The following is a 27,050-nucleotide window of genomic DNA, read 5'->3' on the forward strand; positions in this document are numbered from 1 at the left end:
ATGTGATTTGCACTGCAGTGCGGTGCGAATCACATCCGATCTCGTACACTGCAGCAGTGTGAACCCAGCCTTACTCCTGAGTGTATCGTCTTTGAGTGATTTCCCAGTGTTTTTTTTTTTTTTTTTCAGGCATTTTTGAACAATTGTATGTAGCGTTTTTGGGCTTTGCCATTTTTTTTTATTAGCCAGTAGAGAAAACTATTATCTTTTGCATCATTGTAGCTAGGTTTTTTTTTTTTTTTTTTTAGCTTAATTCCATTAGCTTGTATTTCTATTTCTTCTTTTATTATTATTATTATTATTATTATTATTCATTTATTATAATATTTTTTTTTGTTCTAGTAAGGGGTTCAAGTTCAGTTTAGGTTAGGATTAGGAGTTGGGGCTATTTATCATTATTTTATTTTATTTATTATATGACTAATAATAAATGAATAAGTACATGTAAAATAAATACAAATCATAAAAACATAATTCAATAAATTAATACCAAGTAGCAACAAATAATTAACACTTTACTTTATAATATGATCAATAATGATCCTGCGCAAGTGGAATGTGTAACAGTGAATAATAAACATATAAAGTGCAACGTGCTTGATGCAAAAAAATTGTATAAATAATTATATTAGAAAGGCACGCATCATAAATAAGTCCAAAATAATATATATGGTGACTAATAAAAAATAATAAATATATAAAGTGCTAGTGCAAATAAATAGCAATAATATTCGGAAAGTAGGCACCATAAAAAAATAAGTCTCTCAATAATGTTCAACAGCACCAAGAAGAGTTCAAATAAATTCTTATCCAGGAAACAGCAGGTGAAATATGATGCAAAAAGATATGGGCTCTCAGAAGTCTCACCTCCACTCCTTGATATAATAGCACATCAAATACAATGAATAACCTCCATTCTCTCCTTTACCACCAGGGGGTCTTCAGTTGTTAATAACATGGAAATTATGGACATCCACACTGGGCCACTAGGGGGCCATTCATCCCTGTATCAACCATAAGCAAAGCCAGGCAGTGACCTCCGCGAAAATATGCCACTCAGTAGGGATATAGGGAGAGAGAGAAAGGCTCCAATAGTGTAGTATTAGGTAAAATCAAAGGTTCAATTTATTAAAATAATGATTGGACTCTCACACGAATAGAAATAACAAACAGCACATAAGGAAAATGATGTCCTGGCGACTTCCGCCAGTCTTACGTCACTTCCGGTATTACGTCACGGCCAATCCCTACGCGTTACGTCAATCACGTGACTTCATCAGGGGATCCTAACACTTTACTTTAACCCTTACTCCTTAAAGCGGGAGTTCCGCTGTTTTTTTTTTTTTTTAAGCCAGCAGCTACAAATACTGCAGCTGCTGACTTTTTAAAATAAGGACGCTTACCCGCCCAGCGCGCCCATGATGTCAGCACCCAAAGCCAATTTCTCGATCGTCTCTCGGGTGCTGCCGCCGCCATCTTGGGTATGGGAATCAGGAAGTGGAGCCTTGCAGCTTCATTTCCCGGTTCCCTACTGCACATGCGCGTGTCGTGCTGCACAATAAGGATGGTCCCCGCTGTCTCTGGGATCTGTGTGTTTCCCCAGCAGACAGCGGGGGACCCGCAGGAAGTGGCGTAAATATCCGCAGATTCAGCGGATATCGATGCCAGAAGTGGGTGCAGATACCTGTACTGTACAGGTATCTGCACCCCTCTCCCCCCTAAAAGGTGCCAATTGTGGCGCCGGAGGCGGGGGGGGAGGGTTCCAATGAGCGGAAGTTCCACTTTAGGGTGGAGCTCCGCTTTAAAAAATAAAAAGATAAATAACCAAACACCCTAACACAAAATGTATTATTTTTTGTTAGTTTGGGTGTTTATTATTTTTATTATAAGTATTATTAATAATAATGTATTTAATATTTTTTTTAAGTTAGGTTAATTAGTATTAATGTAATATTACATATTAATTTATTATACTTATTTGTGTATTTATCTTACATTTATTTACGTTAGTTTGAGCAGAAAGTTGCTCAAAAAACATGCGACACAACGTGCAATAACGTTTCCATTCATTTCTATGAGAATACAAATGTGCCAGATCTGCCCGATTTGAGCGACAAAAGCTACAGAACTGGTTTGGCTTCATGCAGTGGAGATGTGAACCATCTCCATAGAGAATCATTTATTTTTTTTATTTTTTATTTTTTCTCCTCTCCTCCTCTTCAAGCTACAAAACACTTGTGTGTGAATGGAGCCTCAGTTTGCAGAGACTATCAGAGTCCCGCTCTCTCCACCATGGGGAGATCGGATGAAACCGGACAGCCTGTCCATTATCATCCAATCTACCAGACAGATAAAAAATAGGACCATCCTCTTATTTCACGTATCGGATAGCAGAGGATGCCAGCAGATGTGTCACCGCTGACATCCGCCGCTCCATAGGGGAGAATGGAGCGTCCAATCGGGTCCACCTGAAGAACCGATAGGTGGACATGACCGAAAAGCCCGTGTGAAAGGGGCCTTAGGAATACCTTTGGTCGCAGGTGTATAGAATGTACTGCTCAGTTTTTTTTATTATAACTGAAACAACTAATCGATTATGAAATGAATCGATTACTATTTTCATAATCGGTTAATCGGCCAGTAACATAATGGGGTTAAAAAATAACTAAAATTAGCCCTTTATAGTACAAAAAGAGCAAACCGCTACTGTAAATATTACTTTCACTGTCCCATAGTAAAAAATTAACCCCTTACAGTAGAGATTATTTGCTCTTTTTGTACTAATTTTAGTTTTTTTTAACCCTGTTATGTTACTAAACATCTCAGGCCTGGGTCACACCTCTGTGTTTTTTTTTTTGGTGCTTTTTGCAGAAACACACTACAGTTCATTTACATGGTTTCCTATGGGACACGTTCACATCCATGATTTTTTCAGCTGCTGCGTATTTGGAAAAGACAAGAAATTTTTTTTTTTTTTTTTATACACAACGGTGCTATATTTGTTTTTTTGGTTCAATATACTTCAATGGAGAAGCTGCCGAAAAGCAATGCAATAATGCGTTTTTGCAGCAATTTGTGTTTTTAATCTGCCCAACAACAAATTGGCCAAAAAAAATGTAAAAATGCAAATCGCAGCAAAATTACCTTTTTTTTATTTTAAGGTTATTAACCGATTAATCGAAACAATGATCGGCCAACTAATCGATTATGAAAATAATCGTTAGTTGCAGCCCTAGTTTTTATACAATGTACATCCTTTGTAACTTTCTGTTTGATGTTTTCTCTCTACAGAGTCTTAATGAGATATTGGAGTCAGCAGACGCTCCCCTGGAAGTGACGGAGGGCTTTATACAGACCATCTCCCTGTCTGTCCCCTGGGGCTCCTTACTCCAGGATAACTGTGCACTGGAGGTGAAGGGCCTGGAGATGGTGTTCAGGCCAAGACCTCGACCACGTACGTAATACACAATTATTTATTTATTTATTTATTTTGTACAAAGAGTTTATTGAAAATTCACATCTTTAAGAAAGTACAGATACAACAATAAACATAACATACACAAGCAAGTGAACAAGTGTAGGATACCAAAAGTTCAGTCTAAGGTTCGAACGATTCAAGCCCCTCCATACAAGGCCAAGGAAAGGTATAGGTGGGCTTCACCAGGTGACCACACCCCATAGGGCTTGTTAAGTGGGCACACAGTCAACCAGGGGTTGTGTACCCGTATGTAACACACAATTTAAAGAGGAAGTAAACCCTGATGAGTTTACTTCCTCTTTCATTCCCTGCAAAGGTAAAGCATAATGGACTACTATGCATCGCATCGCATCGCATCACATAGTAGTCCATTATGTGTCACTTACCTGACACAGGAGCCAGCGATGTCACCGCTGTCCCCTGTAGTCCGGCGCATCCATCTTCTCGGTGGGTCTCGCCGCTCCGCCGCTGTCATTCGGCGAAGCCGCGATGACGTCACTCAGTCCCGTGCATGCGCACGGGAGCCGCCACGTGCGGCATATTCGCCATTGACGGTGCCACGCTCAGTGCGCCTGCACACCGCTGTCTACGGCGCATGCACCGTAGACAGCGGTGCCTGTGTTTTGCCAAATATCTCCTAAACCGTGTAGGTTTAGGAGATATTTCTTGGACCTACAGGTAAGCCTTAATCTAGGCTTACCTGTAGGTCAAAGTGTGTTGTAAGGGTTTACAACCACTTTAATTCTTGCACACAGAGAGGCATTAAAGCTGGAGTTTAATCTGCTTATATTTTGCTTTCCCTGGTCCCCCCCCCCCAACAACACGCCAATGACTTATTAAAGCAGTTGTAAAACGCACCTGGTCATTTTTATCTACAGGTAAGCCCATAGTAAGGCTTACCTGTAGGTAAAGTGAATATCTCCTAAATGTGCACCGTTTAGGTTTAGAAGAGATTCACCCTGCATGCAGCCAGTGATATGACTGGCGCAGTGGCTCTGATGGTCCGGCATACCGGAACTTCAGAGCTTCGTGCCGGGTGACGTCAACGTGGCTCCCACCAGACACATAGCAGGAGCTTGCAAACCCGGAGGAAAGATGGAGGAAACATGTCAGCCCTCTCAACGGTGACTTTACGGCGATGGAGGGCTTAGTTCCAAGGTGAGTATTTCATAATGTGCTAGTATGCAGTGCACATTATGCCGTTGCCTTGCAATTTTGTTTTTGCGGTTTACAACCAGTTTAAATAAAACCTTTCCACTTTCATTATATTAATTTTTTTAGATTTAGCGATGTTATTACTAGGTCTCTTTGCTTTCCTATGCAGTGTAGCCAGATCATGTTTGGTAGGAGGGCCCAAGCAGTGTGGTGCTGTACATAGCTTCCTGAAAACGTCACACCGCCCTGCCTCAGTACTCCTCAGTAGTGGACTGACTCTTGGGAGGGTTTATGCAAATATCAAAATGCCCCGATGAGCGGGTATCAGTATGGAGGGGTGTATTTGCATACAGACTGCCATAATAATGTAATGCTGAGCTTCCATGACTGAAAGGCTTGTCAGTCAGTGTGGGTAGGAAAGGGCCAGATAATCCTGGACATTCCCAAGCTAAGAAGGCAGGTTCTGTCTGATTTGCTGCAGCTTCTAATGCCCGTCGTGAGAAGCTCACAGTATGCAGTAGGGTTGCACCAATGCTAGTATCTGTGCCGATACTAAGCATTTGCACGAGTACTTATACTCGTGCAAATGCTCCGATACTTGACCCGATACCCGCCTCCTTAGCATAGCAGGGGGAGCCGGGCAGCCTCACAGAGGATCCGTGCGGCAGTTACAAGCACCAGTCTCCCTGTACACCTTTTCTCCTCCTCTCCCTCCTGTGGCTTTCAGCTGCTTTATTAAAAGGTATACAGGGAGATAGGCTCACCTTGTAACTGCCCACACCAATTGTCCCGACTGTCCCCTGTGTCCTCCTGCAGCTCCCTGAGTCCTCCACCGGCTCGTCCCAGATTTGTCAGGGTGGAGAGCGGAAGAAGTAGCCGGTAAATCTGTTATTTACCACCTCCTTCCTTTTTAGGATGAACAGAGTCAGACATCTCTGTCCATTCATAACTGAAACATCGTAAACTGTGTGCAGAGAAAGGGACTGAGGAATCTCTGTCCTCAGTACCGTTTGCTGTCTCAAAGGGGATCTCACCAAAGCCCCCCCCCCCCAACAGGGCTGATTAAAATTAAATAAATAAGGAATTGTAATAAATAAAGGTCCAAATTGTAAAAAAAAATAAAAAAAAAACACTGACACCGTGCAGACCCCCCCCCAAAAAAAGAAGGTATTATATAAAAAAATAATAATATAAATTGTAAAAAATAATAAAAAAAATAAATGGTAAAAAATTTAAAAAACGACCCTCATCAGTGCCACCTATCAGTGCTGCACACTGTCACATCAAAAAAAAGGTATCGGTATCGACGAGTACTTGAAAAAAAATTGGTATTGGTATTCAGTCTTAAAGTGTTTAGTGCAACCCTACTGTGCAGTGATATCAGAGTAAGGGGGGGAGAGGCCTGTAGAACTGTGCTAGACTGAAAGCGATTGTACAGTTTTTGTTTTAAATAACAAACATGTCATACTTGCCTGCTCTATGTAGTCGGTTTGCACAGATACGCCCGGATCATCCTCTTCTCGGGTCCCCTGCTGGCGTTCTCACAATAGAAGGTTTTTTTTACCTTTAAAGTGGTGTTGCCACCAAAAAAAAATAAAATAATTGCTTAAAATTCATAAAAAAATGTTTAAAAAAAAATTGGAAATTACTCAGCTCTAAATGCCTGTTGCTAGGGGTTCCCTCGTAGTCTGCCTCCTTCAGTGCCCGGGCTGGTGACATCACTTCCCCCTCGGTGCCGCACAGTCATCTGGGACCTGTCACGCGCATGCGCAGTGGGTGCCCCGCTGTGAAGCCACAAAAAGAATGCCGGCGCCGCGAGCAGAGCAGGGAACGATGGGGGGGGGGGGGGGCTCTGTTCCCCCGCATCGCTGGACCCCGGGACAGGTAAGTGTCCGATTTATTAAAAGTCAGCAGCTGCAGTATTTGTAGCTGCTGACTTTAAATTTTTTTTTTTTTTTTTTTTTTTTAGGGGGTACCCCACTTTAATGCAGAGAATGCATTAAAGTATAGAGTGGAGAGAGATTAGAATGCTTGTTTTATTGCTGTCTGTGCCCTCGTCTAGGAGATTCGCCCTCTCCATCATTTGTCCTATTTATCATTGAAAGTGGGTTGTCCCCAGAGAAGTATTAGCAGGGAAACCTTTCAATGGGGACACTAGTTCTGATGACCTGGGGGTCTATAAGAGATTAATTTTAATTTTAAGGAATTCCCTATTCCTTTTTTTGCTATGGGACATGAAGTGAAGGGAAATCTCTGAAATGGGATACAGACTGGGGTTATAACTTGGGCTGTTACTGATTTAAAATTTCCGGGTTCGATTAATCAATTTTTTTTTTAAATCTATTAATCGACTAATTTCGATTAATTATAACGCACATACAGATCCAACTACATTTAGCTGATCTCCTTGCATTGCAACTCTGCATTAGTCAGTGGTAAATGTGGTATACACTATATACAATCACCCAACACTAGTTAGTTTCCACAATCCACGACTTAACTTCACAGTTCACACAAATATGTTTTAAATTCAAACTGTAGCACTAAGCCATTTTTTTCATAAAACATAGAAAGTTAGTTTAACTTTAATTATAAAACTTATCTAGTATATTGACTGTCAGTCACTTAATAGTAGGCATTACTTTAGCCAGTCACACAGACATACCAGAGTGTTTACATTTTGTCGTTTTTGTGTTTTTTTTTTTTTTTTTTTTTTTTTTTTAACAACAATGTTAAAAATGGAGGCTATCAAATTTGCCTACGCTTAGCTCACTGAATGATCCCAGTTAACCACATCCATATTTACCATCACTGTCCAGGCTGTCGATGTCACCGGACTCCTCTCCCCTTCCCTTCATTAGCAGATGGAAGCACTTGGAGAAGGGGGGGAGGAGTCTGGTGACGGCGATGTCCGTGATGCCACCAGATCTCCAACGGAACTCCCTGAAGAACCGGAAGCCGGCGGAGAGGTGAGTACCGATCAAAAGAATTTTGATCGATCAAAAAAATTTATCGAGGAATTAATCTTTCATTTTCCCAGCCCTAGTTACAACCCTTCCTTGTGCTATCCACCTAGGTAAGTGTGATTCTAAAGAAAAAAAAAATATTCCCATACTTCTCTTTTAAAGAGGAAGTAAACTTCCTCTGCATACATTTACCTATAGGTAGTGTAAATATCTTCTAAATGTGTGCTATTTAGGATATATTTACATTACATGCACAGCCATTGACATCACTGGCACATGCGCTCTGAAGGAACGGCCATGGCTGCAGGGGGGGCTTCGTTCTAAGGTAAGTATTTCATAATTAGCCAGTATGCGATGCGCACTAGCTCATTATGTCTTTGTTCTTAACTAGATGCTGACCGCCGACCGTCAATTGACGGCCAGGCGGCGCACCTATTGTGGCGGGAGGCCGTCATATGACGGCCTCCCGTTTAAACAGGGAATGCACGCGATCGTGCGCGCGCATCCCTGTTTCTTCGGTGGCGGCGTGTCACGGAGACACCACTCGCCACCGAAGGGGGTGAACAGCCATTCGTTATGGCTGTTTACCACGTGATCGGCCGTGATGAAGTCACGGCCGATCACAGATGGTCACACCCCGAACGTGCACGGCGCATGCGCGCGATCGCGCTGCGCGTGCACGTCGGTGGCGGCGTGTTCCCCGGGAACACTGCTCGTCACCGACGCTGGTAAACAGCCATTGGCCGGCTGTTTACCCACGTGATCGGCTGTGATCCTTTCACAGCCGATCACTAAAATGTAAACAAACCGCGGTAACGGGATGTTACCGGGTTCTCCTCCTCACACACCGATCGTGTGTGAGGAGGAGATTGCGGTAACATCTCGTTACCGCCTACAGTGTACACCAATCACACTGATTGCCCCCCCCCCCCAATAAAGAGGACCTGTCACCACCCCTCATAGTACCTGTCAATCACAGTCCATCAGAGTACCTGTCACAGTCCATCAGAGTATTTGAGTACCTGTCCCAGCCCATCAGAGTACCCGAGTACCTGTCCCGGCCCATCAGAGTACCCGAGTACCTGTCCCGGCCCATCAGAGTACCCGAGTACCTGTCCCGGCCCATCAGAGTACCCGAGTACCTGTCCCGGCCCATCAGAGTACCCGAGTACCTGTCCCGGCCCATCAGAGTACCCGAGTACCTGTCCCGGCCCATCAGAGTACCCGAGTACCTGTCCCGGCCCATCAGAGTACCCGAGTACCTGTCCCGGCCCATCAGAGTACCCGAGTACCTGTCCCGGCCCATCAGAGTACCCGAGTACCTGTCCCGGCCCATCAGAGTACCCGAGTACCTGTCCCGGCCCATCAGAGTACCCGAGTACCTGTCCCGGCCCATCAGAGTACCCGAGTACCTGTCCCGGCCCATCAGAGTACCCGAGTACCTGTCCCGGCCCATCAGAGTACCCGAGTACCTGTCCCGGCCCATCAGAGTACCCGAGTACCTGTCCCGGCCCATCAGAGTACCCGAGTACCTGTCCCGGCCCATCAGAGTACCCGAGTACCTGTCCCGGCCCATCAGAGTACCCGAGTACCTGTCCCGGCCCATCAGAGTACCCGAGTACCTGTCCCGGCCCATCAGAGTACCCGAGTACCTGTCCCGGCCCATCAGAGTACCCGAGTACCTGTCCCGGCCCATCAGAGTACCCGAGTACCTGTCCCGGCCCATCAGAGTACCCGAGTACCTGTCCCGGCCCATCAGAGTACCCGAGTACCTGTCCCGGCCCATCAGAGTACCCGAGTACCTGTCCCGGCCCATCAGAGTACCCGAGTACCTGTCCCGGCCCATCAGAGTACCCGAGTACCTGTCCCGGCCCATCAGAGTACCCGAGTACCTGTCCCGGCCCATCAGAGTACCCGAGAACCTGTCCCGGCCCATCAGAGTACCCGAGAACCTGTCCCGGCCCATCAGAGTACCCGAGTACCTGTCCCGGCCCATCAGAGTACCCGAGTACCTGTCCCGGCCCATCAGAGTACCCGAGTACCTGTCCCGGCCCATCAGAGTACCCGAGTACCTGTCCCGGCCCATCAGAGTACCCGAGTACCTGTCCCGGCCCATCAGAGTACCCGAGTACCTGTCCCGGCCCATCAGAGTACCCGAGTACCTGTCCCGGCCCATCAGAGTACCCGAGTACCTGTCCCGGCCCATCAGAGTACCCGAGTACCTGTCCCGGCCCATCAGAGTACCCGAGTACCTGTCCCGGCCCATCAGAGTACCCGAGTACCTGTCCCGGCCCATCAGAGTACCCGAGTACCTGTCCCGGCCCATCAGAGTACCCGAGTACCTGTCCCGGCCCATCAGAGTACCCGAGTACCTGTCCCGGCCCATCAGAGTACCCGAGTACCTGTCCCGGCCCATCAGAGTACCCGAGTACCTGTCCCGGCCCATCAGAGTACCCGAGTACCTGTCCCGGCCCATCAGAGTACCCGAGTACCTGTCCCGGCCCATCAGAGTACCCGAGTACCTGTCCCGGCCCATCAGAGTACCCGAGTACCTGTCCCGGCCCATCAGAGTACCCGAGTACCTGTCCCGGCCCATCAGAGTACCCGAGTACCTGTCCCGGCCCATCAGAGTACCCGAGTACCTGTCCCGGCCCATCAGAGTACCCGAGTACCTGTCCCGGCCCATCAGAGTACCCGAGTACCTGTCCCGGCCCATCAGAGTACCCGAGTACCTGTCCCGGCCCATCAGAGTACCCGAGTACCTGTCCCGGCCCATCAGAGTACCCGAGTACCTGTCCCGGCCCATCAGAGTACCCGAGTACCTGTCCCGGCCCATCAGAGTACCCGAGTACCTGTCCCGGCCCATCAGAGTACCCGAGTACCTGTCCCGGCCCATCAGAGTACCCGAGTACCTGTCCCGGCCCATCAGAGTACCCGAGTACCTGTCCCGGCCCATCAGAGTACCCGAGTACCTGTCCCGGCCCATCAGAGTACCCGAGTACCTGTCCCGGCCCATCAGAGTACCCGAGTACCTGTCACCAGGCCATCAGAGTACCCGAGTACCTGTCACCAGGCCATCAGAGTACCCGAGTACCTATTTGCAGCCCATGTCTCATAGAATATACGTTGGGGTGTTTGCTTTCCAAAATGGGGTCATTTTGTGGGTAATTTCACTGTCCTGGTGGTCCAGGACCTTCAAAAGTGTGATGGGTAGGAATGAAATGAGATGTGTCATTTATGCTCCTAGAACGCCTGAACGTACTACTTCAATGTTCGGCCTCTCTATGTGGCCAGGCTGTGTAAAAGTCCTACACATGTGGTATCGACATACTCGGGAGGAGTAGCAGAATGTATTTTGGGGTGTAATTTTTGCTATATACATGCTATGTGTTAGAAATATCTTATAAATTGTCAATTTTGTGTAAAAAAAAAATGTGTTTTAATTTTTTTCCACATATTCCAAAAACTTCTGGAAAAAAATGAACCGTTCAAAAGACTCATTATGCCTCACAGATTATACGTTGGGGTGTTTGCTTTCCAAAATGGGGTCATTTTATGGGAAATTCCATTGTCCTGGTACTCCAGGGCCTTCAAAAGTGTAATAGGTGGTTGAGAAACGAGATGCGTAATTTTTGCTCGTAGAACGTCTGAAGGTACTACATCAATGTTGGTGCTCTGTATGTGGCCAGGCTGTGTAAAAGTCTCACACATGTGGTATCGCCGTACTCGGGAAGAGTAGCAGAATGTATTTTGGGGTGTAATTTGTTGTATACATATGCTGTGTGTGAGAAATAACCTGATAATATGACAATTTAGTAAAAAAAAATAAAAAATCTTAATTTTGCAAAGAATTGTGGGAAAAAATGACAACTTAAAAAAACTCACCATGCTACTTACTTAATACCTTGGGATGTCTACTTTGTAAAAAGGGGTCATTTGGGGGGTATTTGTACTTTCCTGACTTGTTAGTGTCTCAAGAAATGAGATACACCTGATGTACTAAAGGCCTGATCAGAAGTGATCAATTTTCAGTGATTGGCACCATAGTTTGTAGACTTTATAACTTTCACAAAGACCAAATAATATACACTAATGTGGGTTATTTTTACCAAAGATATGTAGCAGTATAAATTTTGTCCAAAATTTATGAAGAAAAATTACTAATTAGCAAAAATTTATGACAGAAACGAAGAAAAAGGCATTTTTTTCACAAAATTTACGTTTTATTTTATTTATAGCACAAAAAATAAAAAACCCACTAGTGATTAAATACCACTAAAAGAAAGCTCTGTTTGTGTGGAAAAAAGGACGCAAGTTTCATATGGATACAGTGTTGGATGACTGAGTAATTGTCATTCAAACTGTGAGAGCGCTGAAAGCTGAAAATTGGTCTGGTCAGGAAGGGGGTGTAACTGCACTGTACTGAGGTGGTTAAGGAAGCCTTTAAGAGCAAAATCACGATCCCTACACCATTGTTCTCCTCGGCTCTGGGACGTGCACACTGTTGGAGTCCCGCTCCTGCTGTGATTGGACACCGCCAGGACCTACCGATCGGTCAGAGGAGAGACCGAACAGTGGTCTGCCTATGTAAATAAGGCAGACCGCCACTCTGTTAGGCTTTATTCACACCTATGCATTTTTTGTGATTTTTGCAGATTTTAACTGCAGTCCATTTACCATGGTTTCCTATGGAACACGTTCTGCAGTGCAAATCTGCAAAATGCAAAAAGCACTAAAAATGCCATAGGTGTGAATCAGGCCTTAGGGAGGAAAATTGAGATCTTGTGTTTCTGCTAAGTAGAAACACGGATCTCTTTTTTTTTTTCCTACAGTCACAGCATCCCCCCCCCCCCCTCCCCGCAGTTGGAAAGCACTCCCTAGGAGCACACTTAAGCCTCTGAGCGCCCCTGATGTTAACCTCTTTTTTGCCAGTGTCATTAGTACAGTGATTTTTTATTTATTTTTTAGCACTGATCACTGTATTGGTGTCACTGGTCCTCAAAAAGTATCACTTAGTGTCCGATTTGTCCGCCCCAATGTCACAGTCCCCCTAAAAATCGTTCATCGCTGCCATTACTAATAAAAAATAAATAAAAAGTCCATAAATCTATCACGTAGTTTGTAGACGCGATAACTTTTATGTATACGCTTATGTAGATTTTTATTTATATCAAAAACATGTAGCAGAATGCATATTGGCCTAAACTAATGAAGCAGTTTGATTTTTTATTTTTATTTTTTATTAATTTTTTTTTTTTTTATTATTATTATTGGATGTGTTTTATAGAAGAAAGTAAAAAATATTATTTTTTTTTTCAAAATTGTCAGTCTTTTTTTTTGTTCATAGCGCAAAAAATTTAATCGGTTGTATACCCGCTGATGTGTGTTTTTTTTTTTTTTTTTTTTTTTGTCCCCACCTGCAAAGGAAAGGGCATAATGAGCTAGTATGCACCGCATACTAGCTCATTATGAAATACTCATTATGAAATAACCTAGAACGAGGCCCTGACATCTGGTCTGATCTATGCCGAGGGAGCTGACGTGTTCCCTCAGTGTTTCTTCCGGGTATCGCGGCTCCGGCACTGTGAGTGGCCGGAGCCGCAATATTGTCACTCCCACGCGCGCGTGCGGGAGATTTCTTCCCGGCAGGGTCTGGCGTCTGCTGGGCTTTCAGCCAAGAATCCCCTGTGCGCATGCGCCACTGCAGTCAGCGGCGCATTGCGAGGGGAATATCTCCTAAACCGTACAGGTTTAGGAGATCATTTTTTATTATAGGCTTTCCTGTAGGTAAAAGTCCCAAAAATTACTATACAACCGCTTTAGGCTAGGTTCACACTGGAGCGATGCGGGAACGCTGCGAATCCGCTGCGGGTTCCCGCATTGCATGCCTCCCGGCGGCAGTTCACACTGCCCTATGCGAACTGCTGGGAGTGTCAGTGAATAGTTAATGACACCCCCAAATCAGTTTGCATATCGCAGCGCAGCGTGATCTGCAAACTCGGACTGGAATCGGATCGCATGGTGTGACCACCCATGCGATCCGATTCTGCTGCGTACCAGAAAAAGGGTCCTGTGCGTGTTTGGGCCAGTTGCGATGCAAATTCAGCCATACTATCTGTATGGCTGAAATCGCATCGCACAGACATCGCATGTGATTTGCACTGAAGTGCGGTGTGAATCACATCCGATCTCATACACCGCAGCAGTGTGAACCCAGCCTTAAAAAAAAAAAAAAAAATGCAGAGGTGATCAAATGCCACCAAAAGAAAGCTGACTCAGTACCTGTAGACCTCAATGTCCAAGTCTCTCCCCCCCCCCCCCCCCCTCCTTGAAGTATAATGCACAGTCCGGAAAGGGTGATTTGTGAAGATCATTAATATTTGTAAGTAACCTTTTTGTTTTGATCGTATGTTGCAGGTTCTGCTTCTGAGCCGATGTATTGGTCTAGTTTTATGACCAGCAGTATGCAGCTGGCCAGAGAGTGCCTGAGTCAGAAGCTGACCGATGAGCAGGAATCCTCGCAGCCCTTTGAGGGGCTGGAGAAATTTGCAGAGACCATAGAAACTGGTAAGGCTGCTGAATTCCTATTATGTGCATGCTGCACTTCTATCCCTTCCTTGCATTTTCTGGCCTCTTTGAGATTTTATAGGGAAACTATGATGGGTTTTGATTAGATATTTATTTTATTTATTTGCACTAGGTTACGCATTTGTTAAAGTGGAACTAAACTCGGACCCCTTTCACGCTGGGGCGTTTTTCAGGCGCTTTAGCGTCAATAAAAGCGCCCTTAAAGTGCTTGAAAGAAGCCGCAACTGCAATCCCAATATAAAAGCCCGAGTGCTTTCACACTGAGACCCCTTTCACACTGAGGCGTTTTTCAGACGCTTTAGCGTTAAAAAAAGCGCCTAAAAGAAGCCGCAACTGCAATCCCAATGTAAAAGCCCGAGTGCTTTCACACTGAGGCGCTGCGCTGGCACGGCGTCAAAAAAAGTCCTGCAAGCAGCTTCTTTGCAGCGCTTTTGGAGCCGTGAATACACGGCTCCTAAAACGCCCCTTCCCTTTGAAATCAATGGGAAGCGCCTGAAAAACGCTTTTGCCAGCAGCTTTTTGTGAGCGCTTTTAACTCTTTATTTGGCCACTAGCAGGGGTTAAAAGCGCCCCAATAGCGCTCGAAAAATGCTGGTAAAGCGCTGCTAGTTTAAGCGGCACTTTAAGACCCCTTTCACACCACACCGCCCATAGCATGGGCGGAAAAACTGTGAATTTGCGTTGCATTTCGGCCGCTAGCGGGGGCGCTTTTGCCCCCCGCTAGCGGCCGAGAAAAGGTTAAAACCGCCGGCAATACGCCGCAATTGCCCCACGCACACCTATGCTCTAAATCAAATTGTCAAGCCATCAAATGGCTGGTGTCATAGGTGATCACGTGAAGCACCATGGCAGCTTTCGATCATACAGAAACTAAAGCAGCCCATAGATGACTCAATTTTTCTTTCCTGCCATCATGGTTGGCAGGAAAGAAAATTGCTCGATTCCCCCAATCAACACTGACTGTTGTGTTGATTGGGGGAATCGAGCAATTTTCTTTCCTGGGGGGGGAAATGTCTTCTGCAGTGCTATTGTGTTCTGCAGGCTGGCAGAACTCAATGATTACTGCTAGGGACTATAGTAACTCGCAGTAATCGAATGTAAAAAAACTTGACAGGCTGGTTGTACCAAAGTTAATCGATGGATCGACTCGGGCACAATCAACCTGCCCATACATGGATCTAATCTCCCTAAAGCACCATACACACGATCAGATTTTTTGCTGATTTTTGTTTTCAGATTTACCAAAACCATGTAGTAGAAGGGCCTGCCTGATTGCATACACATTGAACCTCCCAAGCCCTTGTACAACACGATCGGAGATTCCGTCGGAATGTCCGATCAGACCGTTTTGTCGGATATTCTGACTGTGTGTGGTCTCCATCGGACTGTTTCCATCGGAATATCCATCGGACCAACTTTTCCAACTTGCCGGAAATATTTTCCGACAAAATGCTCCGATCGGACATACTCCGATCATGTGTAGAGAATTCCGATCAGACAGAGTGCCACGCATGCTCAGATCAAATTCCTACACCAAAGCTATTGGCTACTAGCCTGAACGTAGTCCCGTCGTAACGAAATAATGTCATCACGTCGGATTTTCCGACAACTTTGTCCGACCGTGTGTATGCAACAGTTTCGGACAAAATCCGACGGATTTGGTTGTCAGAATGTCCGACCGTGTGTATGCAACAGTTTCGGACAAAATCCGAAGGACAAAATCCGACGGATTTGGTTGTCGGAATCTCCGACCGTGTGTACAAGGGCTAAGGTTTGACCTCATATTATATGGTTTTGGTAAATCTGAAGGAACAAATCGGCAGAAAATCTGATAGTGTGTATGGGGCTTTAGTCCATCTAAGTTTGCTGGTGCATCTAAAGGCCCGTACACACGATCGGACTTTTTGACAAAAAACATGCAAATGAGCTGTTTTAAGGCAACATCCGTGTGTACGCTCCATCGGACAAAACTTTTTCGGTTTTATCTGACTTTTGTTGGCTGTGCGAACAGACAAACTTTCCTGCAACAAAAGTCCGATGGAGCAAAGTCCGATCGTGTGTACAGAAAACCATAGGACATTTGTACACAGTACAAACACGCATGCTCAGAACCAATGCAAAAGATCAGACAACAATACAGAAGTTGACCATAGGTGGCGGTAAAGAGCAGAAAAACCACGTGATTTGGTGAAAGTTGGCTGAAAAAGTCCTGCCGTGTGTATGCAATACAAGTTCACATCCGACGCCCTTTGTACAAAAATATACAGGAGAGTTTGTACAAAGTCCGATCGTGTGTATGAGGCTTTACACTACCCTCTTTACAGGCTGACAACGCTGCTGTCCATGGGTGGCTCCATTTCTCCTTCGTAGTGTGGGGCCACTCTAAAACACGAAGCGTATTACTAATTGGAGTTACACGTTCCATATAATTTTTTTTTTACCTATGGAGAATAGGTCGCGGTTGCTCCTGTTTCTCATTATAAAGCTCATTTCTATAGGTTGCTATGATTTCACAGCAGCTGTTGTGACCATTGATTGGTGACTCTGCTTGTAGCTGTTCCCTTTACTACAGCGCTGTCTGTCAGTAAAGCAGCCCATACACAGACCAAATGTCTTCCCTGCAACCACGGGAAGACGTCCCTGTCGGGAGAAGACGCCGATTATTGGTAGTGACTATACCAGCCGCAAGCGATAATCTACCCTAGTGTAACACTATTTTTTTTATTGTAAATTAGCAATTAAAAATACAAGGATTGCACTCACAGGCATATGATGTGTGTACACATATACAGCGCGATTCAAGACTCCTCTCCTGGTCTATTTAGATCAGTTGGCTCACAAAGCAGTGGTGTTGTATGGAGATGTTGATGTATAAGCTAGGACTCTGTTTCCTCATCTCATGTGCTGTTCAGCACTTGCATGAACCAGCCGGCTCAGCATGATGTCACTCGTGGCCTGGAGGGGGAGTCGTGGGGAATGTGCGGTCTCCTCTAACACACGTACACACAGTTGCTATGACAACATGTTTCGGAGGTGGGGCCTCCTTCTTCAGGACAAAAAATAAACAAATATACAAAGAACTCCCCCTTAGTGGGACTTTAAAGGGGAAGTAAACCCTGATCAGTTTACTTCCTCTTTCATTCCCTGTAAAGGTAAAGCATAATGGACTACTGTGCATGCATCGCATCGCATAGTAGTCCATTATGTGTCACTTACCTGACACAGGAGCCAGCGAAGTCACCGCTGTCCCCTGTGGTCCGGCGCATCCATCTTCTCAGTGGGTCTCGCTGCTCCGCCGCTGTTCATTCGGCGAAGCCGCGATGAGGTCACTCCCGCGCATGCGCACGGGGGCCGCCACGCGCGGCATATTCGCCGTTGACGGTGCCGCGCTCAGTGCGCATGCACGCCGCTGTCTACGGCACATGCACCGTAGACAGCTGTGCCTGTCTTTCGGCAAATATCTCCTAAACCGTGTAGGTTTAGGAGATATTTCTTGGACCTACAGGTAAGCCTTAATCTAGGCTTACCTGTAGGTCAAAAGTGGTTTGTAAAGGGTTTACAACCACTTTAAATGGACCACCAATACCACAAAAATGAGAAATTAAAACATGTATATTTTATTTTATAATTTATATAACAAAACTTTAAAAAAAAAAAAAAAGAGAGAAAAATCTCCAGACATATAATGTCTCTAATAAAACATCAGACAACTGTACATGAAAAGCACATATGTATAACAACTTTTCATAGCATGTTACAATTTGCTCCCAAACGGGGGGGAACAAATTCCTTCCTGATCCCCCAACAGGCAATTGGGTATTCCTGGATCAACTTTTTACCTATAAAATATTTAACGTCCAGTTATATGCATTTTATGTGTTGTTTTGTGTGCAGTACTGAGACGCGTCAGAGTGACGTTTATCGACACGGTTTTGAGAATAGAACGCATACCCGAAAACTCGAAAACAGGAACTGCCCTGGAAATACGAATCAGCAAGTAAGAATACACCAAGTATCGGCCCACAGACATTAGTAACGATTGTGCAGAACCTTGTGTTTGAGTTTCACAATCGGAAATACATGTTTACATTAACATAGATTTAATTCCTAAGGGCTCATTTATACTTGGGGTTGAGGGGAGGTAAAAACCCAGCGGTTGAGCCATGCTTTTACCTCCCTTCGATCGCCACCCTGTTGTTGCTGAGGCAGCGACCGGGGATGTACATATGCCTTGGGCGCTGATGCTTTTCTTTGCAGCTGCAAATATTATATGCTCGGTGGGTGGTACCACTAGTCGAGTGTGAATTATTCAAGTGAATGGCAGCCGCACACAGCGCTCACCATTACGACACAGTTTCCAGTAGTTAGGGGGTTAAAACAGTCAGTGAGGGGGAGATACATTGACTCCTCACCATCTGTTTATTGCTGTCTGAAGCTAAAAAGCAGATCGTGCTTCAGATAGCAAAGCAGGCCTAAACAAGGCCTTACAGTGGTGTTCCACACACAAACAAAAAAACATTTTTTTTTAAATTCCTAAAAAAAAAAAAAATAATAATAATAATAATAAAACAAATTTGATTTTTTTTTTTTTTACTCACCCCTAAATGCCTGTTGCTAGGGAGTCCCTTGTAGTCTGCCTCCTTCAGTGCCTGGGCTGGTGACATCCCTTCCCTTGGTGCAGGGTGGGCTGCAGCTTTGCCCCCTCCCTCCTGTCAGTCATCTGGGACACGTGACAGGTCCCAAATAACTGCACGGCCAATCACAGCGCGCGGCGCTAGGAGGTGGATTTTTTTTTTTTGTTTAGAGGACACTCTAAACTTCTTCCCCTCTGTCCTAGCAACATTTTTTGTGATCCATATCTATGGTGCATGTACAGTGCAGTGTAGCATGTACACCAGGCCCATTCTCACCACCCTGTAAAACCCCTTTCAAACTGGGGAGTTTTTCAGGCGCTTTAGCGGTTAAAAAAAGTGCATGTAAAGCGCTTGAAAGAAGCTGCAACTGCAATCCCAATGTAAAAGCCAGAGTGCTTTCACACTGAGATCTCTTTCACACTGGGGCGTTTTTCATGCGCTTTAGCTTTTAAAAAAAAAGCGCCCGTAAAGCGTCTGAAAGAAGCCGCAACTGCAATCCCAATGTAAAAGCCTGAGTGCTTTCACACTGAGGCGCTGCGCTGCCAGGGTGTGAAAAAAAGTCCTGCAAGCAGCTTCTTTGCAGCACTTTTGGAGCGGTGAATACACGGCTCCTAAAGCGCCCCTTCCATTGAAATCAATTGGAAGCACCTGCAAAATGCCTGAAAAGCGCCTGAAAAACGCTTTTGGCAGCAGTGTTTTTTGTGGGCGCTTTTAACCCTTTATTTGGCCACTAGCAGGGGTTAAAAGCGCCCCAATAGAGCTCCAAAAACGCTGGTAAAGCGCTGCTAGTGGGTTAAAAGCGCCCCAATAGAGCTCCAAAAACGCTGGTAAAGCGCTGCTAGTTTAAGCGGCGCTTTACGAGCGTTTTCGGGCGCTGACATTGTGAAAGGGCTCTTAAAGCACTTGGGCTTTCACATTAGGATTGCAGATGAGGCTTCTTTCAAGCCCTTCACAGGCGCTTTTTTTAACGCTAAAGCGCTTGAAAAACGCATGAAAAACGTCCCAGTGTGAAAGGGGGTCTAAGATGTAGAGAATGGAGCCGGATGCTGCAAAAATATAATTCCGGAGCATAGGTATCAATGGCTGCCCCAGTTGGATGTCTCTTTTGAATGGACAGAGACTGGGACCTATCGTCCCTGGAGGTAAGTTGGTATTATGTGAAAGTTATGTGCTCTTGTGGACCTGCCAGCCACAGTTCCAGCTTAATGAGGCCTCGTGATGCTTTCTTGCAGGACGATGTATTCTGATGAAACGGTGGATGAGCAGTCGGGAATTAACGTGCACAGGCCCTCGGCATTCGCTCACAAAGTGCTGGAACTCAGCGGCGTTTCTTTCTTCTGGGATGAATTCTCAGCATCTGCAAAGTCCTCTCCTGTTTGTTCAACTTCCAAAGTGGTAATCAAAAAGTTTGTGTTACTTATGTGCACAAAAATCAGTTCACCGTCACTCTATTGTGACTGGAAGCTCCCGCACAGAGGTATGGTGGATTACGGCACAGATCTGGAGGAAATATATATAAAGTACACCAAGACTCCAGGAAGAATACACATTTCTCTTGTATTTAGATTGTATTTTCTTAACCTGTAATTCAGCTTTACATTATATCTAAAGCCATTTTTTTAAATTTTGGATAGGTTAAGGAATGGGCAGAACCCATGTCAGCTCATGGGTTTTTGTTTGGGGGGTGGGGGGTGGGGTGGTAATCACCCCAAGCCACAGCCACCCCCCCCCCCCCCGGCTACACCTCAAAGGGGCTGGGCAGATGGATAGGGAAGGTGGCGGCATGGGGGGGGGGGGGGGAGTGCAGTGCTTCTATTCCTGTTCTGGTGACCAATCAAAAAGATTTTTTTTCCTCTGAACCTTTAAGTCCAAGTGACAGTGGTCCCCTGGACGAATAGAGTGTGAGAATCTAGTAAGGACACAGAACGGCATCAAAAACTTGACATGGGTTTTAACCCCATTACCACTCTACCCAAACCTGCAAAAAAAAAAAAAGTTTTGGCTTTAGATACACATTGAAACCAAACTCGCAGTGTTTCTTTTAGCTTTGGATAGAGTAATGAAAAGTCCAAGTGGAACTGCACGTTCCCATTCAACAGTGATTACCGTATTTATCGGCGTATAACACGCACCCCTAGTTTAGGATGGAATTTTAACGAAAAAAACTTTTAGGAGGGAAGTTTAAGGAAAAAAACTTACATTTAAATGCCTCGTCAATGCAGCCTTGTCCGGTGTCCATCTGCAGCCTTGTCCGGTGTCCATCTGCAGCCTTGTCCGGTGTCCATCTGCAGCCTTGTCCGGTGTCCATCTGCAGCCTTGTCCGGTGTCCATCTGCAGCCTTGTCCGGTGTCCATCATTGCAGCCTTGTCCGGTGTCCATCATTGCAGCCTTGTCCATCATTGCAGCCTTGTCCAGTGTCCATCATTGCAGCCTTGTCCAGTGTCCATCTGCAGCCTTGTCCAGTGTCCATCTGCAGCCTTGTCCAGTGTCCATCTGCAGCCTTGTCCAGTGTCCATCTGCAGCCTTGTCCAGTGTCCATCTGCAGCCTTGTCCGGTGTCCATCTGCAGCCTTGTCCGGTGTCCATCTGCAGCCTTGTCCGGTGTCCATCTGCAGCCTTGTCCGGTGTCCATCTGCAGCCTTGTCCGGTGTCCATCTGCAGCCTTGTCCGGTGTCCATCATTGCAGCCTTGTCCGGTGTCCATCATTGCAGCCTTGTCCGGTGTCCATCATTGCAGCCTTGTCGGTGTCCATCATTGCAGCCTTGTCGGTGTCCATCATTGCAGCCTTGTCGGTGTCCATCATTGCAGCCTTGTCGGTGTCCATCATTGCAGCCTTGTCCATCTGCAGCCTTGTCCGGTGTCCATCATTGCAGCCTTGTCCATCTGCAGCCTTGTCCGGTGTCCATCATTGCAGCCTTGTCGGTGTCCATCATTGCAGCCTTGTCGGTGTCCATCATTGCAGCCTTGTCGGTGTCCATCTGCAGCCTTGTCCATCTGCAGCCTTGTCGGTGTCCATCTGCAGCCTTGTCCAGTGTCATTTGCAGCCTTGCCGTTTAAAAATGGTTAGCCGAGATACAGAGCCGGATGTCCTGTGTATCTCGGCGGTGCTCGGTAGCTCTCGGTGGCTTTCGGCCATGCGAGAACATCCTAAAGCCTCTCGGCGGGGGATCAGCGTATAACACGCACCCACAATTTTCCCCCTGATTTTAAAGGGAAAAAAGTGTGTGTTATACGATAAATATGGCATTTTAATCCTCCTGCTGCTAGCATTAGTAAATCGGTAGGCAGATATATTATATTTACTTCTTTTAATCTTTTTTTTTTTTTTTTGTTTTAATTTCTTTAGTTACTTTGTGGTTTCTTACCTAGGCAAATTATGTAATTCCAGGAGTCTTCAGGAGGGGAGGAGGCTTTTCTCAGCTAACACTCTCCTACATGCATGCTTGAGCTAAGGGTAGAAGGATTCCAGGAAGTAAATGCTACATTAATCATTTCCCCTTACTCAAGATGGCCCCGGCCAGAAATGCTGGAGGGGTGTCTTTCAAAGTTATTTCTCAACAAAATAAGGCATAGAGACATGGATGGAGGAGTTTGCTTTGAATATTAAAAATGAATTAAATAGTTATTGGTTTGTGGTGTTCAGCTGCAGTAATCGTCCACTTTAAATTTCAGGATTTTTTTTTTTATCTCTGTGACACCATCGCAAAGGTTTCTCTTCATTTTCTGTCCTGTTCACACAAGAAGTTAAAGGAAATCTCTACAAAGGAAAAGAAATCTCCTCTTAGACAGTTGTCACCAGAACAAGTGTACCTTTTGAAGGATTTCCCGCCGCTATACCTGTTCTGGTGAAGGCAAATGTTGGATTTTGCCTTAGGCAGCCCATACATTGATCCTTTTTTATTTCATTCAACCGGCGGGTTGATAAAAAAAATAAAAAAATAAAAAGATTCTATTCCCCCCATCCACACCTTTTGAGGTGGATGGGGGAATCCTTCCCCTTGCAGTATTGTGTTCTGCCAGCAGGAGTGCCTTCTCCACTGCCAGAATATGGAATATGGTCATATAATGACCAGTGTTGCTGGCTATAACCGGCAGCACTGATCGTTTGAGAAAAACCTGATAGATCAACTTGTGTACAACCAGCCTGCCCCATATATGGAACAAAATTTGTCAGGTCCCTGCTGAATCAGCTGCATTTTGATACATGTATAGCCGGCATTACTTTTTTCCTGGTGGTCACAAATTCAGTTGGTAATTTTCCTAAGCAAAGACATGGACAGCAGCATGCGCTTTATGTAAAAATGATAGCGTAAATGGGTCCTGAATGGCTATAGTAAATGTGATTCGATTTTCTTCCAAATTTTTTTTTTCAGGAAACTGAGCCTAAACTTTCTCCCAGCTGGAATCCAAAGCCTGTCTTTGAGCCTCACCCACAGTTCACTAGAAGTATAACTGAAGTCACCCCCTCTGACCCTGTGCAGATTGCTTGCTTGGTGGGCAGTATTGAGCTGGGTCTGATTCTGAAGCAGAATGAAGTGCTTCCTGGAGCAAAGGTCAGTTCATGTTCTGTATATCTTTTTTCACTGCTTCACTTGGGCGGCACAGTGGTTAGCACTCTCGCCTAGCAGTAAGAAGGGTCACTGGTTCGGATCCCATCCATGACACTACCTGCCTGGAGTTTGCATGTTCTCTCTGTGCCTGCGTGGGTTTCATCCGGGTACTCCGGTTTCCTCCCACACTCCAAAGACATGCAGGTAGGTTAATTGGCTTCTGTCCAAAAATTGGCCTCAGTATATAAATGGGGACCTTGGATTGTGGGCTCCTTGAGGGTAGGGACTGATGTGAGTGTGCAATGTACAGGGATAGGGACAATTGTAGACACTCACTCAGGTTGAACTGGATGGACTGGTGTCTTTATTCAACCTTACTAACTATGTAACTTGTCATTAGGTGGTCTATTACTGGTCATGTTTTTTTTTCCCTGTAATACTGAGGCATGGATATAGAACGTTTGAGACTACCACAGTTGGAGGGGTCACTAGTTGGGAAGCAGTAGTCCCAATCTGGCATCCACGTAGGTGCACGGCCCCGAACACGCACTGCATTCAGGGTTATGCACCCACACAGATCTCAAATTGGGAGCTGTGGCTGTTTGTGGCAGCCGCTGCATTCTATTTGAAATGAGTGGGACTGCCTGCCAAGGGGATGCACGGGACACCCGTACGGGTAAACACAGCCCTCGTATGGGTGTAGGCTGTAGTGCACCTGTGTGAATAAGGCTGATGCTGGTGTTTTGTCGAGAAATGCCCCCTATCGAATAGTACCCACGCATGCGCAGGATGGAGCCGCACTTCAGCTGATTCTCCCATCAGCTGGAGTGACGTCACCAGGGCGCAAGCGCACATCATGGGAGGTATCTCTCGATGGGAGTTAACATTTCACAACCACAATTGAAACCTATACAAATGGGGGGGCGGGGGGGCGTAGTTCTCACATTGTGCCTTGCTGTTGCGGGGCGGCTTTACAGTGTGCTGATGGTCCAGTTTTGTCTGTGTTGCAGAGCGAGTTTGCTGTGTTGAACAGCTGGTTTTGCCTGTGTGAAGGGCGGGTTGCAACCCAGACAAAACCAGCTCTTCAACACAGTCACAAGCCGCACTCCAGCAGCAGCGATGCACGATCTGAGAACTATGGTCTCCCCCCGCTGTTTGTATAGGTTTAAATTGTGCATGTGAAATGTTATCTCCGATCGAGAGATACCTCCTACGATGTGCGCATGCGCCCTGGTTACGTCAGCCCAGCTGATCTGCAAATCGGCTGTTGTGCTGTTCCATACGGCACATGCACAGTACATACCGGACACTATTCGATGGGGGGGCACTTCTATTTCAGAACACTGGCTCAAACAGATAGAACACTGGATTTCGGTTAGATCAACAGATATTTTTCTGTACTTACAGCGTTTTGAAAGGAATGATACATGGTGGAATGGACGTGTATTGCACGGATGTATTAAATGTGTGTTTTTTATTTTTATATTTTTTTCCCCGACACCTTAAGGTCATATAGGCTGACGTAATAAAAAGAAGCAATTGTCAGACAGACTGTTACATCTTTAAAATCAGTGTGCTGCTGTGAATATCACAAAGTAATGAGCTGATTGTAAGTGCTTTGTTCTGTTATAACTTTTCTACTGTTTTATTTAGCTGGATGTGGATGGACGCATCGACTCTTTCCACGTCTTCCTCTCTCCACGGCAAGTTCACCTCTTGCTGGACATGTTGTCAGCCATTGCTGGACCAGGTAATAAAGTTTTCTTGGCTATCAATATTTAACCACTTTCAGCCCAGGCCTATTCTGGCACTTCTCTCCTACCTGTAAAAAACATATTTTTTTTTTGCTCGAAAATTGCTCTGAACCCCCAAACATAATATATAATTAGGGCTGTTACTGATTAAAAATTTCGTGTTCGATTAATTGATTTTTTTTTTTTTTTAATCGATTAATCGTCTAATTTCATCTAATTAGAATGCACATACAGATCCAACTACTTTTAGTTGATCTCCTTGCATCGCAACTCTGCATTAGTCAGTGGTAAATGTGGTATACGCTATATACAATCACCCGACACTAGTTAGTTTCCACAATCCATGACTTAAAGAGGAAGTAAACCCTGCTGAGTTTACTTCCTTTTTCATTCCCTGCAAAGGTAAAGCATAATGGACTACTATGCATCGCATCGCATCGCATAGTAGTCCATTATGTGTCACTTTCCTGACACAGGAGCCAGCGAAGTCACCGCTGTCCCCTTTAGTCCGGCGCATCCATCTTCTCGGTGGGGTCACGGGAACCGACACATTTTCGTCGTTGACGGTGCCGCGCTCAGTGCGCCTGCGCGCCGCTGTCTGCGGCGCATGCGCCGTAGACAGTGGTGCCTGTCTTTCGGCAAATATCTCCTAAACCGTGTAGGTTTAGGAGATATTTATTGGACCTACAGGTAAGCCTTAATCTAGACTTGCCTGTAGGTCAAAGTGTGTTGTAAGGGTTCACAACCACTTTAACATCACACAAATACGTTTTAAATTCAAACTGTAGCACTGATGTAAGTAATTTTTTTTCCACAGTAGCGTGACAATCCCTCCACCTCCAGTCTAACTAATCACTCTCACCTTTATGGCATGGACCCCTGTGCAAATAGGTGGTCATGCAAGCGGCTATCAAAATTGTTAACATGGACCATAAACTTCTCTCACAATCTCAGGTCATGAACAAGATCAAAGTGCTCACCGCTTAAGTATAATATTTCATTTTTGTGTTCAAAGACAAACTCACATAAAGATGATAAAAACACAGCATGTAAAGCCAGCAATCGTGTTAGTTCAGTAGGGCAGCAGCGGGTGGCGTCAAGCGTAGCTCCTCCCTCGTACACGTTACGTTCAATCAGAACTTCAATGATCCCCGGACTCCTCCCCCCCTTCCCCCTTCCCATCGTTAGCAGACGGAGGCACTTGGGGAAGGGGGGAGGAGTCCAGTGATGTCACCGGATCTCCGGTGGAACTCCCTGAAGACCCGGGAAGTCGGCAGAGAGGTGAGTACCAGTCAAAATGATTTTGATCGATCAAAAAAAATTAACGATTAATCGAGGAATTAATCTTTAATTTTCACAGCCTATATATATATATATATATATATATATGTGTGTGTGTGTGTGTGTGTGTGTGTGTGTGTGTGTGTGTGTGTGTGTGTGTGTGTGTGTGTGTGTGTGTGTGTGTGTGTGGGCGTCTTGTGATTCTGAGAGGTCAAGGAAGAAAAATGCCGCTCCAGGTGAGTGATCACTACAGTACGGATATGCTGGGTGCAAGCCACGGCTCGCCACCGATGATCAATCAGAAGAAAAGAACGGCTGCACACCAAGGGAACGTTCCAACGTGTTTATTCCGAAATAGCAAAAGACAGTCAACAAGACAGAGTGCCCGAACCCAGTAGGTGACGCAATACACACTCTTCCAACCAGATTTGAGGAAGCACTGAGTAACGCATCACCTTTCTGGGTTTGGGCACTCTGTCTTGTTGGCTGTTTTTTTACTATTTCAGGAATAAACACGGAACGTTCCTTCGGTGTGCAGCTGTTCTTTTCTTCTCATTGTTCCCGCGATTTTGTTTGCGTGATTTTACCGCAAATCATTGGGTGACAATTGTGGCAAAATCGTGCCGTGATTGTGGTGCCATTGTA

General features: G+C 45.5%; 1 protein-coding gene across 1 annotated transcript in view; it reads left to right on the forward strand.

The window, feature by feature from the left end:
• The window catches only part of ATG2B (autophagy related 2B), a gene marked incomplete in the record, with an annotated part of 199,484 nt that overhangs the window by 22,433 nt on the left and 150,001 nt on the right, over positions 1–27,050 (forward strand). Inside the window, 6 exon segments of the mRNA XM_077466778.1 lie at positions 3,292–3,454; positions 14,017–14,166; positions 18,082–18,184; positions 20,054–20,216; positions 23,194–23,373; positions 25,024–25,120. Of these exon segments, the coding sequence (XP_077322904.1) occupies positions 3,292–3,454; positions 14,017–14,166; positions 18,082–18,184; positions 20,054–20,216; positions 23,194–23,373; positions 25,024–25,120 (856 nt within the window).

The sequence above is a fragment of the Lithobates pipiens genome, unplaced genomic scaffold (genome assembly GCF_037356315.1).
Source record: "Lithobates pipiens isolate NorthernLeopardFrog02 unplaced genomic scaffold, aLitPip1_a1.2 Scaffold_37, whole genome shotgun sequence".
Taxonomy (NCBI): Eukaryota; Metazoa; Chordata; class Amphibia; order Anura; family Ranidae; genus Lithobates; species Lithobates pipiens.